The sequence below is a fragment of the Arachis ipaensis genome, chromosome B6, assembly GCF_059453495.1.
Source record: "Arachis ipaensis isolate K30076 ecotype BB chromosome B6, ASM5945349v1, whole genome shotgun sequence".
In the NCBI taxonomy this organism is placed as follows: Eukaryota; Viridiplantae; Streptophyta; class Magnoliopsida; order Fabales; family Fabaceae; genus Arachis; species Arachis ipaensis.
Genome location: NC_142441.1, coordinates 47,864,823 through 47,879,333, shown reverse-complemented (window position 1 = coordinate 47,879,333; position 14,511 = coordinate 47,864,823). Strand labels below are relative to the sequence as shown.

Here is a 14,511-nt window from a genome sequence, read left to right as displayed (position 1 = left end):
GGAGAGTACTAGGAGGAGTTTCAGTCACTCTTTTACTCAGTTGACCTACTTGTGCCTTCAAATTTCTGATGGAGGACCTTGTTTCAATCATGAAACCGAGAGTGGTCTTAGATAGATCAGAGACTATGGTTGTTAAGTCAGAAAGACTCTGCTTAGAATTCTCTGTCTATTGCTCAGAAGATGATGGAAAAGGCTTGCTATTGCCAAACCTATTTCTCCCAACATTATTATTATTGAAGCCTTGATTAGGCTTCTGCTGATCCTTCCATGAGAAATTAGGATGATTTCTCCATGAAGGATTATAGGTGTTTCCATAGGATTCTCCCATGTAATTCACCTATTCCTTGCAGGATTCTCAGGGTCATAAGCTTCTTCTTCAGAGGAAGCTTCCTTAGTATTGCCGGATGCAGCTTGCATTCCAGTCAGACTCTGAGAAATCATATTGACTTGTTGAGTCAATATTTTGTTCTGAGCCAATATGACATTCAAAGTATCAATCTCAAGAACTCCTTTCTTCTGAGTCATCCCATTATTCACAGGATTTCTTCCAGAAGTGTACATGAACTGGTTATTTACAACCATTTTAATGATTTCCTGGGCTTTTGTAGGCGTCTTCTTCAGATGAAGAGATCCACCAGCAGAGTGGTCCAATGACATCTTGGACAATTCAGACAGACCATCATAGAATATCCATAGGATGCTCCATTCTGAAAGCATGTCAGAAGGACACCTTCTGATCAATTGCTTGTATCTTTCCCAAGCTTCATAGAGGGATTCACCTTCCTTCTGTCTGAAGGTTTGGACTTCCACTCTAAGCTTGCTCAACTTTTGAGGTGGAAAGAATTTGGCCAAGAAAGTATTGACGAACTTTTCCCAAGAGTTCAGGCTTTCTTTAGGTTGTGAGTCTAACCATGTTCTAGCTCTGTCTCTTACAGCAAAGGGGAAAAGCATAAGTCTGTAGACCTCAAGATTAACCCCATTGGTCTTAGTAGTGTCACAGATTTGCAAGAATTCAGCTAAGAACTTATGAGGATCTTCCAATGGAAGTCCATGAAACTTGCAATTCTGTTGTATTAGAGAAACTAATTGAGGCTTAAGCTCAAAGTTGTTTACTCCAATTGCAGGAATTGAGATGCTTCTTCCATAGAAGTTAGAAGTTGGTGCAGTAAAGTCACCAATCATCTTCCTTGCATCTCCACCATTGTTGTTATTTTCGGCTGCCATCTCTACTTCTTTTTCAAAAATTTGTGTAAGGTCCTCTCCAGAGTGTTGTGCGTTAGCTTCTCTTAGCTTCCTCTTCAGAGTCCTTTCAGGTTCAGGATCAGCTTCAACAAGAATGTTCTTATCCTTGTTCCTGCTCATTTGAAAAAGAAGAGAACAGAAAAGAAGAGAAATCCTCTATGTCATAGTATAGAGATTCCTTTATGTGAGTAGAAGAATAGAATGAAGAAGGGAGAAGAGGAAGAATTCAAACACAGAGAGAGGGGGAGGGTTCGAATTTTAAGAAGAAGAGTGTTAGTAAATAAATAAATAAATAGAAAGAGATGAGAGAGAGAATGTACTCGAATATTTAATTAAAAATAAAAGAAAAATATTTTTGTTTTTATTTTAATTATTAGTTAGAATTCGAATTTGTTAGAAGAAATAAAATAAAATTAGAATCTAAAACAATTAGTTAATTAAAAAGAATTTTAAAAAAGTTGTTAGTGGTTTTCGAAAATTAGAGAGAGAAAAGTAGTTAGGTGGTTTTGAAAAAGATAAGAAATAGTAAACTTTTAAAATTAAAACAAAAAGTCAAGTAGTTAATTGAAAAAGATTTGAAAATCAATTTTGAAGAAATAAGAAGTTAGAAAAAGATTTTGAAATTAAATTTTGAAAAAGATATGATTGAAATTTATTTTGAAAAAGATTTGAAAAAGAAATTAAAAAGATTTGATTTTTGAAATTAAAGTTGATTACTTGACTAACAAGAAACTAAAAGATATGATTCTAGAATTTAAAGATTGAACATTTCTTAATAGGCAAGTAACAACTTGAAATATTTGAATCAAAACATCAAATGTTAGCAATAATTTCGAAAATATGAAATAAAAATAAAAAAAGATTTTGAAAATCAATTTTTAAAAATTTTGAAAATATTAAGAAGAAAAATGAAAAAGATTTGATTTTTTTGAAAAAGTTTTGAAAAGATAGAATTTTTAAATTGAAATTTTGACATGACTAATAAGAAACAACCAAATTTTGAAAATTTTTTACTAAGTCAATCCAAAATTTCGAAATTGAAGAGTAAAATAAGGGAAAGTTATTTTTTTTTATTTTTTGAATTTTTAATAAAACGAGAGAAAAATAAAACAATGACACAAAATATAAGAAATTAAGATCAAAACAAATAATGCATGCAAGAACACTTTGAATGTCAAAATGAACACCAAGAACACTTTGAAGATCATGATGAACATCAAGAACATATTTTTGAAAAATTTTAAGAAAAGAAACACATGCAAGACACCAAACATAAAAAATTTTAATGTTTAGACACTATAAATTCGAAAATGCATATGAAAAACAACAAAAGACACACAACAAGAAAATCACAAGATTAAACAAAGAAAATCATCAAGAACAACTTGAAGATAAAGAAGAACACAATGCATATATTTTCGAAAATTTTAGAAAAGTTAAAACATACAATTGACACCAAACTTAAAATTTGACACTAGACTCAAACAAGAAACACAAAATTTTTGGTTTTATGATTTTATTAAATTTTTTTTTGTTGTATTTTTCTAAAATTATTTTGGGAAAAGAAAATAAAGAAATTCAAAATTTTTTATAAGAATTCCAGGATTCGTGCAATGTTAGTCTAAAGCTTCGGTCCAATAGAATTAGACATGGCCAATGGCCAGCCAAGCTTTAGCAGAGCATTACATACAACAGCCAAATTGATGGGAACCAAAAGGCTCTTGCAAAGATAAGTGAAAACGTCGGTCTAAAAGATTAGACATGGCTTAACAGCTAGCCAGGATTCAACATATCTCATGAAACTCTAGAATTCATTCTTAAAAACTCTGAAGAACAAACTTTTTTTTTAGAAAATAAGAATTAAAAAACTTAAACATAAAATAAAATTACCTAATCTAAGCAACAGGATGAACCGTCAGTTGTCCAAACTCGAACAATCCCCGGCAACAACGCAAAAAACTTGGTGTGGGAAATTGTGATTCACACTTTTCATAACTCCGCACAACTAACCAGCAAGTGCACTGGGTCGTCCAAGTAATACTTTACGCGAGTAAGGGTCGATCCCACGGAGATTGTCGGCTTGAAGCAACCTATGGCCATCTTGTAAATCTCAGTCAGGTGGATTCAAATGGTTATGAGTTTTGATAATTAAAAGATAAATAAAAAAATAAAATAGAGATACTTATGTAATTCATTGGTGGGAATTTCAGATAAGCGTTTTGGAGATGCTTTGTTGCTTCTGAACCTCTACATTCCTATTGCCTTCTTCCAACCATGCGTGTTCCCTTCCATGGCAAGCTGTAGGATCCTCTCAGTGAAAATGGTCCTCTACGGTTTCTGCATGGCTAATCAACTGTCAGATTTCTCATCTCAGATAAAAAATACCAGGCATAGCTACCGCATGGCTAATCATCTGTCGATTCCTGCTAGCGTCGGAATAGAATCCATTGATCCTTTTGCGCACTGTCACTGCGCCCAACATTCGTAGGTTTGAAGCTCTTTACAGTCATCCCTTCCTAGATCCTACTCGAAATACCACAGACAAGGTTTAGACTTTCTGGATCTCAAGAATGGCTGCCAATTGGTTCTAGCCTATGGCACGAAGATACTCATCTCACAGACTCGGTCCGTGTATTAGATACCCAAGAGATATGCACTCAAGCTGTCGCGCAATGACTACGTTGAGCTCAGATAGAACGGAAGTGGTTGTCAGGTACGCGTTCATAGAATTGAGAATAATGATGAGTGTCACAGATCATATCATTCTCTAGATTGAAGTACGAGTGAGTATCTTAGAGAAGAAGTAGGCGTGAATTGAAGGAAAAACAATAGTACTTGCATTAATTCATGAAGAATAACAGAGCTCCACACCTTAATCTATGGGGTGTAGAAACTCCACCGTTGAAAATACATAAGTGAAAAAGGTCTAGGCATGGCCATGAGGCCAGCCTCCATTCCAAAGGTCTAAGGACTAAACATCCAGAGCTGTAAAGATTGATAGGAATACAATAGTAAAAAGTGCTATTTATACTAAACTAGTAACTTATGTTTACAGAAAATCAGTAACTAAGTGCAGATAGTGCAGAAATCCACTTCCAGGGCCCACTTGGTGTGTGCTTGGGCTGAGCATTAAGCTTTACACGTGCATAGGCTATTCCTGGAGTTAAACGCCAGCTTGGGTGCCATTTTGGGCGTTTTACGCAAGAAAGTTTTAGGCTGGATTTGAGCGCCAGTTTGGGCCATCAAATCTCGGGAAAAGTATGGACTATTATATATTTCTGGAAAGCTCAGGATGTCTACTTTCCAACATAATTGAGAGCGCACCAATTAGGCTTCTGTAGCTCCAGAAAATCTACTTCGAGTTCAGGAGGGTCAGAATCCAACAACATCTGCAGTCCTTTTTCAGCCTCTGAATCAGATTTTTGCTCAGGTCCCTCAATTTCAGCCAGAAAATACATGAAATCACAGAAAAACACACAAACTCATAGTAAAGTCCAGAAATGTGATTTTTGAATAAAAACTAATAAAAATATAATAAAAAGTAACTAAATCATACTAAAAATTATGTAAAAACAATGCCAACACTACAAGAAAACAAGCTTTTTGCTACGCTTTTAAAGTGTGGCAAAAAGTCCAAAAAAGCGTAGTGATAGCTTTTTGCCACGCTTTTTGAGTTACCGGCACGCTTTTGAAAGGGTCACAACTGCAAGGGTGCCGGTTGCTCTATCGCTACGCTTTTGGTGACCTATCGTCACGCTTTTTTTTTTGCCACGTTTTTAAAGATCGCAACGCTTTTAAAGCGTGCCAATAGCTGTGAGAAACAGCCATGCAAAGCGTAGCTGTTGATGCTATTGTACATTATGGCTACGCTTTTAAAGCGTGCCAATAGAGATTTATATGGCTACGCTGAGTGAGAGAGAGAGAGAGAGAGAGAGAGAGAGAGAGAGAGAGAGAGAGAGAGAGAGAGAATAAGCTTGCTTTTGAATGAAACATGACTAGACAAAGCTCTATTCATACAAGAAATCAAAGCTCTATGGAGAATCACGATAAAACTATGGGACATAGTCCCAGCTTTAAAATTATCCAACAACAAATGACAAAACTTCTTCTCATTGTGTCTTAGCTGTATCCCTTCATTTTACGGGTACAACACTATATCAATACTTAATGAAGAAACATATTTGCATTAGACACTAAAACAGTTAATGAGAATATCCGCACAAGTAATTTCTTCTGCAGAGCAAATAACATGAAGCGCATCTTCTAGACAGCAGTTTTCAGGTGTCCTCATTATCTGTTTCATAGTATCAAATCTCAAATAATACTGTCATTAGCCTCCCAGGATCTGCAGTAGAAAAGGAAATATCAGCAACCAGTTTGGATTCTAATTTCTGTAAATATAGCATGATAATAAATTATACTTAATAACATACCTAATGGGCTCAAGAGGAAACCATCTTCATCAATCTCTACCATTTGGTGCTGAGATAACTCGTTAACTTTCTTAACACAAATATCTAACATAACATAGCTTCAATAATTAATGAAGTGAAATAGGAGGAAAACAAAAACCTTGGAGAAAGAGAGGAATAAAAATAGAAAGCTATAAGCTCAACTGCAGGACAACAATTGCACCTTGAACATGCTTCACTAAACGATCACCAGAAATTCCTTTCTTAATTGAATAGTTCTCAGGGTTCTGCTTGCAGATAAAAATTTTCATCAGACCAAATTGGAGAAACTCAATGATAAATCTGAAAGACATTCTTAATTACATACCTTTTTCATTCTAACATACAAGTATGAGCATTGCAACCACTCAATTGCTTTTGTAATATCAGTTACTGTCAGTTGAACTATTTCCGCAAGTAAATGTTCCGTCACACATGGAAGCAATCTATTTGAAGAAAATATCATAATGAGAAAGTCATTCTGGAATTGACTTCCCCCACCCTTACCATTTCTGGAAACAAACCTTCTCAAATAGAAAGTCATTCTTGGCTGGGGCATAGCCTGCCTAAATTTAATAATACAACAAATTTGCACAAGTCAAAATAATATCAATGATTATGAGCCAAGACAATAACCACTATACACAAGAGTTAACTTCCCATTTCAGTTTTTTATCTCGTTCTTTATGGCCCAGATTGTTTAACGAAGTAGGCCAGAAGTTCTGGTACGTCCAATGGTGCCACTTCCTGCAACAAGTGAACATAAAAGAACCAGTACAGAGAAAAAGTTAATAATTATAACACAAGGAGAAGAATGACAATGACACCCTTATCATGCAAACAACTATTAGAAGATAGCATTTTTATCATGCTTGAGTTTCTCATCCCCTATTTCGTTTTGCACCTCTTTTATTTATTTAATCTTTTCACAACAAATCCTAATGGTGTAATGATGTCTCAATTAAAGATAGCCCCCCTCACATGAATATGATACCAGCTGAAAACTTTATGCCCAAAAACATAAGAGACATTTTTGGACACAACTAAAAAAATCCAAGGAATAATGGGTTTTAAGGAGTCCTTTGAGTCTTGATGATCCCAGCGCATTGATTTCAACAACAAAAGAAGAAAATAGTCCTTAGAATGAAGCAGTCATCAAATTGATGTTCAAATGAGCAAAATCCAACTCTGAGGAAGTTAGTTAATGACATTCACATGTATATACACTTGACATGTTATTTACTAAAAAGTAAAAAGGACTAAGAAAAAGAAAAATCACAACATCCACTCCATCCCAGTCAACAGACGCATTGAACTCACTAATTGCATGCAAATGGATAATAACAAGAAATAATAATCCTTCTAACAGTAAAATTAATCTAACACTACAGATAATTTTCAGTAGAATAGCTGCTTGGATGAATACACACATAAAGACATAAATTAGAAAGTCGACAGACCCTCTATCGAATTCTCCTTGCAAAAACTACTCTCAGACAAAGGATTATATGAATATCTGTACCCCATGAACAAAAAAAAGAGGTGCATATAGAAATTGTGAAAAGCTAAACAACAGCCTGTTCCTAAAAATAGTAACTGTGAAAATAGAAACAACGAAAGTGGAACCTACTTGCAATTCAAGCTGAAATTTAACTAAACAAAGAAAAGAACAGAATAAAGAGCATAAATTAACAGTATTGAAGTTGCAGAAAAAGGGGAAAGAGAAGGAAGCATACCAAGCTGGACTTGACTTTCTCGAGAAATTCACTGTTCTTGAAGCCATCGAAAATCTCAGAGGAGGAACTACACTTCTCAAAGTCCTTAAACCTGCTCTTCAAAGCTCGAATTGGTTCCCAATCACCACCACCACTACCCTCACCTTCAGCCTCCCTAACCCACTCACCCCAAAACTCCTTCAAGCTCAACCTCCGCCCCCTCTTCCCCCTCTCAAACACCACAGTAGCATTGCTATCTTCGTCTTCCTCCTCCACCTCCGAAACGATGGCGTTTCGAATCGCAGAAAGGTCAATCCGAATTGTTGCCCTGGGGTGCCATTTCTCCAGAACCTTCTTGCTGAATTCAGGGGAAGAGTACACCCTCCGAATCTCCTTGAGCTTCGGCTGCAGCTTCTTCACGAAATCGAAGGGAGCAGCGCCGAAGGAGTCAAGGGTTTGCAGAAACGGAAGGGAGCGGCGGCAAAGGGAGCATCGACGGCGGGTTTGCAACGACAACTGAGCGGAGGGAGTCACTGCTGGAGAGTCACCGCAGAATGAGGGTTAGGGGTGCCGGAAGAGGGATTGCTGGTGGAGGCATCGCGAGCGCAGCTAGGTACTTCACAGAGTGTCATCGTTGCAGGAGTGGTTCGTCGTCGCAGGAGTTAGGGCTTAATAATGTTTGAAGAAGGAGGAGTTAGGGTTTAGGGTCTTTGAAAGAGCTTCTGATGAAGGCAGGGTAGTATACGAGCTCTTTAGTCTTTAATCTCAAAAAGTTTTAAGACTTACAAGAGACTCACATTTTTATTTTTTTTTGAGGGAACCTTTTGGCCACGCTTTTGAAGCGTGCCAAAAGGTTTGTAGGAAACGGCTACGCTTTTCAAACGCCACAATAATAAATTCCTGTTGTCACGCTTTAAAAGCGTGCCGAAATCTCTCTATGGCTACGCTTTATAAGCGTGGCAGAAAAAAAACGTGGCTAAATCTCGCATCAACTGTCACCCTCATAAAAACGTGGCCATTGACCTTTTTCACCACGCTTTTGAAGCGTAGCAATAAAAAATGTGGCCAAATCTCTATTCAAGTGCCACCCTCACAAAAGCGTGGCCATAGACCACTTTTGGCCACGCTTTTAAAACGTAGCAAAAAAAGTGTGGCCATAGGCCTTTTTTCTTGTAGTGCAAAAAGGGTATAAATTATCCGTTCATCAGCGGTCTAATGATTGCACTGAATCTTTATTTGCCATTGGTGCTTCATCCCAAATTATTGTTGTTATTTGTCTAATCAGCTTTGCAAGATCTGATTGTTTGCTTATGTTGCAAATGGATGATAGTTCTGCATTAATTGGGATCTTAAACCTAGAATGAGCTGTTCGACCCCCAGGCAATAATATTGTAGCTATTCCTAATGATGCAGTTACCAAGACAATATGACCTTTATTTCTCAATTCTACAATTATAGCTCTGTAAAGAAATGTTTTTCCTGCTCCTCCCGGCCCATCAACAAAGAACACTCCACTTTTTCTTCGATCAATAGTATTCATAATGCACTTGAAAGCTTTACATTGGTCATTGTTCAATCTTTCTATAGAACACAGGTCTTCCCAGGGTACTGCGATGGACGATTCTTCTTGGATAACTCTGGGTATCGAGTTGTCATTGTCATTTTCATGAGTTAGAGCTGGCAAATCGTATTGTGTAATCTATTTTTCATGTTGAAGGAGGATATCATTTATATCCCTGAGTAGCCGATTTGTTAACACTAAGGCTGTTGTAGTGTTGGTTAACGGATAATCATCCATCATATATGAAAAAAATTCAACACATAAGCTTCTTACATATGTAGGCTCACAAAATATTAAAATGGTTGCAAACAACTGATGTGAGATATTTGTCGATATTTGTCACCACAATTCAAAATCAATAACCAAGAGTAGAATCCCGGGTCGTTCTCCCTAGGAGTTTCCCTAAGATGCACATCATTGGTTAAGAGTTCTCTTGGTATTCTGGAGTGAATACAAGAAAAGTAAATGAATACGAAACTACAACAATGAGCAATTAACAATTGGAATAAGGGAATTAAGAAATTAAACTAACAAGAATGAATGATAATCAATCAATGTAGAATTCTTGGCTAGGGGTGAGAATTGGAATTCCTATTGTCATTGCCTCCATCAATTGTGACATTAATCGGATATTGCTCCACTTAGTTAACCTCTAACTATGAAGGAAAGTCAAATGGAGATAATCAATTTGAGTCCACAAGTCCTAGTCAAATCCTAAAGAAAGACTAGCTTTAGTGGCATTCAAATCAACTAGTAATTTCCAATTATCAATCAACAAAAGGCTTTAACAATTCAAGTGTCTCCAATTACCCAACTCCCAAGCCAAGAGTGAAAATCTACTCCATAGCTACAATTGACATTTTCTCAAATATTTGGTGAGCAATAATGGAAGACATTATGAAATTAAGAAAAAAAAATTCAAATCAAGGCTATCAACTACAAACAACTAACAACAATCAAGCAATAAACAACAAATAACATGAAATTCCACAATGCCTTAATAAAAATCAATGTAGACAAGATCCAGATCTAAGATTCAAAGTAACTAGAGTAACAAAAACATTAAATGAAAGTAGAAGAATGAGATCTACAAATTAAAGCAATGTAAAATTGAATTCAAAACAGATTTAACCAAGGGATCCAAGTGAATTTGAAATTGAGAAAGCTAAAACCTAGAGAGAAATGAAAGTTTCTCTCTCTAGAAACATAAACTCAAAAACTAGCTAAAAATTCTCTAATGTGTGAATCCCCCTCAATCCTTGGTTCCTTGGGTCTTTTCCCTCCAGAATTAAGCTCAGATTGGGCCTGGAGCTCTTTAAAAATTGCCAGCCACGATTTCACTAATGAAGTCACGTGCCGAGCGTCACACGTACACGTCATGCACGCGTATGCGTTGATGAGATCTTTGCTCAGCCACGCGCATGCGCCAACTTTTGCATGCCAATACTAGCAACATGCTCCCATGCGTGTGTGTCGGCTACGCGTGCGCGTCGCGGCCAATTCTCCAAAGCTCCATTCTTTATGTTCCTTCCACTTGTGCATGCTTCCTTTCTCTCCTCTATGCCATTCTTACCCTATAAACTCTGAAATCACTTAACAAACATATCACTGCATCGAATGGTAATAGAAGAGGATTAAAATATAGCATTTTTAAGGTCAAAGAAACATGTTTTCAACCATGAAGCAAAATAAGGAAGGAGACACAAACTATGCATTTTATATGAATAAGTGTGAAAGAATATTGATAAAACCCCCCAAATTCTACACAAGATAAACCCTAAAATTGGGGTTTATCAAATCTCCCCACACTTAAACCAAGCATGTCCTCATGCTAAAAATTGAAAGACCAAAGAACATAGGAGACTGGAGTTTATTGAATGAAAATTACCTATATGGATGCAACTAATGCAAATGTATCTATCTACTTGGTCAAATGTGAATAACTTCCAAGAACATAAATGAGCACATAGGGCCAAAGTGATAAGATAATTCATGAACTCTATCAATTCAAATATCAACATAGAGTGTAAATGACTTGCATGAAGGAAGCTCGTGAAAGCCGGGAACAAGGAGTTTAGCATCAAACTCTCACCGGAAGTGTTTGCACTCTATCCTCTCTAGTGTTTGAGGACCGATTCTCTCAATTCTCTACTAATCTTGCTTTCTAAGGCTTGCTCTTCTTCAACCAATCAACATATGTTTAATACATGAATACACATATCAAGAGGTCTTTCCAAGGGTTGTAATGGGGTTAGGGTGAAGGTAGGATTGTATTTGGTCAAGTGGACTAAAATTTGAATCCTTGATTAACCTAAATTTCCCACCTAACCTAAGACAATCTATGTAATTAAAATATAAAACCTAACTACCCATTGACTATCTTTTGCCACATATGCATGCATACACCAAACAATGGAAATATAGAATCAACCAAGACAAAGATCACAATCATAGAGAGAACAGCACACACCGAAACAAGATATATTGGTTGATAAGATGCAACCAATCAATTAAGCTCAAAATATCACAAGGTTGTGTGTTCTATCTCTATAACCATGTTCCAAGATACATTCTTCAAGCAAGATTAACACAAAAAATTTTTCAAATTGGTAGGGTGCCCCAAAAATGATTTCTTGGAAGAGAAGTCATCACCCTAACCAAGTAGCCCTAACCAGAAACAACTACCATGCCGAAAAGTGCTCAAATACAAAAACTAACCATGCAGTTTATCCTAACTAAAAAAAATCAAAATTATGGGTGTTGAAAAGAAAAAAGGTTGTTACGTACAAAAGTCGGTAATCGACCTCCCCACACTTAGAAGTTTGCACGGTCCTCCGTGCTATTGGTGATGTGCAAAGTGGGATCGGGGTTGCCATTTCCACTATCCATCTCAGCTCGCTTCACTTTGGTCTGAAGTGGATGTGGAAATGTCCAGTTCTTCCCTCGGCAGGTTAACACACCCTAAAGCTTCTTCATGTAAGCAAATCGGCATTTGTTCTGCCGCTTATATCGGTCCACCTTTTTAGTGAGCTCAAGCAGTAGTTGGTGGGTGGATTTCTGTGGTGCTGATGTTGTGGTAGGAATGTCAGAAGGTGGAGCCATGTCAAGGCTTGTGGTGTCCGTGGTAGGCTTAAGATATTTTCCGCTCGGGACAATGTCACCCTTTGCCGGAATTATTGCTTTCATGTCCGTAGCCTCGTGGGGGACACCAGCAGCAACAATCAAATCTATCATCAAGGCAGGAAATGGGAGGATACCCTTTGCATGGATGCGACCCATCGCTTGTCGGATAAGGAGAGGGATGTTGATTGGCCTCTGCATGAGAATGCACCAGACAAGGATGGCGAAGTCTGCTGTGATGGAGGTTTCACGAGTGCTTGGAAGGATGTAGTGAAACAAGATTTGAGCCCACACTCGAGCCTCCACCGTGAGCGCTTGTGCTTCAATGTACTTAGGTTGGGCCCTGGCTCTCCCTTGGGTTCATTCCGCCCCCGGTTGGCCAATGACCCTAAGGATAGAGCTCCAATCAAACTCAAATTCATTGCGCTGACATAAGACTTCTTGGTAACCATCCATCTCATCCGGTACCGGCAAAACATGAAGTACCCGCTGAATGGCTTCCTCCAAAACCGGGACTTGCTTCCGGCGCACAAAAACAGACTAAAGAGAAGGGGAGTGGTAGTTGGAGTAGAAGTCCACCACCCAAGAAAGTTTGGCTTCCTGTGGTCTCCACATTAGAAATCCCATTGTCGCCGCTCAATGCGGGGCATCACAAACTGAACAATGTGTCCCGGAGGGGCGAGGAGTGTTCAGGATGATAGTTTCTTTCAACCATAGCGGGAACATGAGCTCACAAAAGCAGTTGGGAAACCTTGTAGGGTCTTTTGCAGGTTGCCCCTCTCTTGCTCATCAATATGAATAATCTTTTTCACCCTCTTGGAGAGGGGCTTAGCTTTAAGTGCATAGTGCGCCTTGGTGGTTGACCTTTGAGGTGCCCTCTTCGTAGGTGGCTTATTCAACGCCTTCTCCTTGCCCTTTTTGGTCGCCATCCTAAAAAAGGAAGGAAAAGAGGAAACATTAAACTCAAAGAATCAATACTTGGATAATAACATGTGAGTGAGAAATAGGGCCACAAAGGAATAAAGTATCTTGAAGACATGACAGCTGCAACATGTAAACAAGACAACAATGTAATCATGGGGCATAGCACTAGCATGAGATGAAAGAGTGAGAGAAGCATGCAAGCATAAGGCATGAGTAGGATATGCTCAAGCATCAAGACAACACAACTAACACATGCAAGATAGATAATAAGCACAAGAAAATCATGCACCTAGTTTAACTCCAAGACAATGAAGCATGCAATGGAAGAAGGTGGATGATAAACCCATATTTTATGATATATATTGTGCTCAATTCAAGAGATTTATTCAATCCTTCACCCACTTATTCATGAATATTGCATGGTTTTACTTTCCCTTCCTTATTATGTGATATATGTGAAATACATGTTTCCTATGCTTTGAAATTATTTATTTTAATTACCTTTTATTACCATTCGATGCCGTGATTTGTGTGTTGAGAAGTTTCAAATCTTCTAAGGCAGGAATGACTTAAAGGATGGAAATGAAACATATAAAAATGGAAGGAAAGCACAAAATGGAGTTTTTGAAGAAACTGGCAGCGACACGAACGCATGGACGACACGGCCGCATGCCCAGTGCGAAAAGACAGCAACGCGAACGCGTGACTGACGCGGACACGCGCCTTAAGCAGAACACAGATGACGTGGACGCATGACCGAAGTGAACGCGTGATAAGGAAAACTCCAGATGACGTGACCGCGTGACCCACGCGGACGCGTGATAGATGCCACGCACCAGAAATTACAGAAAACGCTCCTAGCGATTTCTGAAACCCTTTTTGGCCCAGATCCAAGCCCAGAAGGCACATATTAGAGGTTATGAAGTGGTGAAATACATCCATTCAGAGAGAGGTCTCCAATTATTCACTTTTCATAGTTTAGATGTAGTTTTTAGAGAGAGAGGTTCTCTCCTCTCTCTTAGGTTTTAAGATTAGGATTTCTTATCATTTCAATTTAGTATTCCAACTCATTATCAGGTTCAGTATTTCTTTTACTTTATATTTCTCTTCTATTTTCAGATATTTTAATGCTTTCCTTTAATTACTTTTGTTGCCAAATTGGCTTATGAACCATTCATGTTTAGATTTGGTTTTCTATTTAATATAATTTGAGGTATTTCAGAATTATGACTGCTTCCTTTATTCATTTTAATAATTTATATTTTCTTTCTTTTGGCTTTAGTTGATTAATTGGTAACTCTTGAGTTGTCAAACTCATCGTGATTGATAATTGTTGTTTTTGCAATTAAACTCCAATAACTCTAGTCCTTTCTTAGAAATTGACTAGGACCTGAGGATCAAACTAATTGGTCTACTTGACCTTCCTTTGCTTTAGTAAAGGCTAACTAAGTGGGATTAAAACTCAATTCTCATCATCATTGATAAGGATAACTAGGAT

At 37.6% G+C, this 14,511-nt stretch overlaps 2 protein-coding genes and 1 non-coding gene across 3 annotated transcripts; 1 reads left to right on the top strand and 2 right to left on the bottom strand.

Annotated features, from left to right (window-relative positions):
- The first annotated feature begins 711 nt into the window (after nucleotides 1-711).
- LOC148555448 (small nucleolar RNA R71) lies at nucleotides 712-819 on the top strand. The gene has a single exon (XR_015887756.1). It is a non-coding gene; the product is annotated as a small nucleolar RNA R71 (small nucleolar RNA).
- Nucleotides 820-5,498: 4,679 nt separating this feature from the next.
- LOC107648134 (ATP-dependent DNA helicase homolog MER3-like) lies at nucleotides 5,499-6,252 on the bottom strand. Its single transcript, XM_016352125.3, has 4 exons — nucleotides 6,022-6,252; nucleotides 5,878-5,941; nucleotides 5,676-5,759; nucleotides 5,499-5,587 (listed from the first exon to the last, which is right to left on the bottom strand). Exons 1-4 carry the CDS (start codon nucleotides 6,250-6,252, stop codon nucleotides 5,550-5,552), a joined length of 417 nt encoding a protein of 138 aa, XP_016207611.2. The 3' UTR covers nucleotides 5,499-5,549.
- A 2,360-nt stretch (nucleotides 6,253-8,612) lies between these two features.
- Nucleotides 8,613-8,948, bottom strand: LOC148555447 (uncharacterized). The gene has a single exon (XM_088490652.1). It carries the CDS (start codon nucleotides 8,946-8,948, stop codon nucleotides 8,613-8,615), a length of 336 nt encoding a protein of 111 aa, XP_088346778.1.
- Between the last annotated feature and the right edge of the window lie 5,563 nt (nucleotides 8,949-14,511).

What these genes read in the sequence shown, in the direction of transcription:
- LOC148555447 (XM_088490652.1), bottom strand. Translation starts at nt 8,948, where the DNA reads ATGAATACTATTGATCGAAGAAAAAGTGGAGTGTTCTTTGTTGATGGG.
- LOC107648134 (XM_016352125.3), bottom strand. Translation starts at nt 6,252, where the DNA reads ATGCCCCAGCCAAGAATGACTTTCTATTTGAGAAGGTTTGTTTCCAGA. An exon ending in TGTATGTTAGAATGAAAAAG is followed by an intron (nt 5,942 to 6,021) that starts GTATGTAATTAA and finishes ATCTGCAAGCAG; the next exon opens with AACCCTGAGAACTATTCAAT. An exon ending in TTTAGTGAAGCATGTTCAAG is followed by an intron (nt 5,760 to 5,877) that starts GTGCAATTGTTG and finishes ATGTTATGTTAG; the next exon opens with ATATTTGTGTTAAGAAAGTT.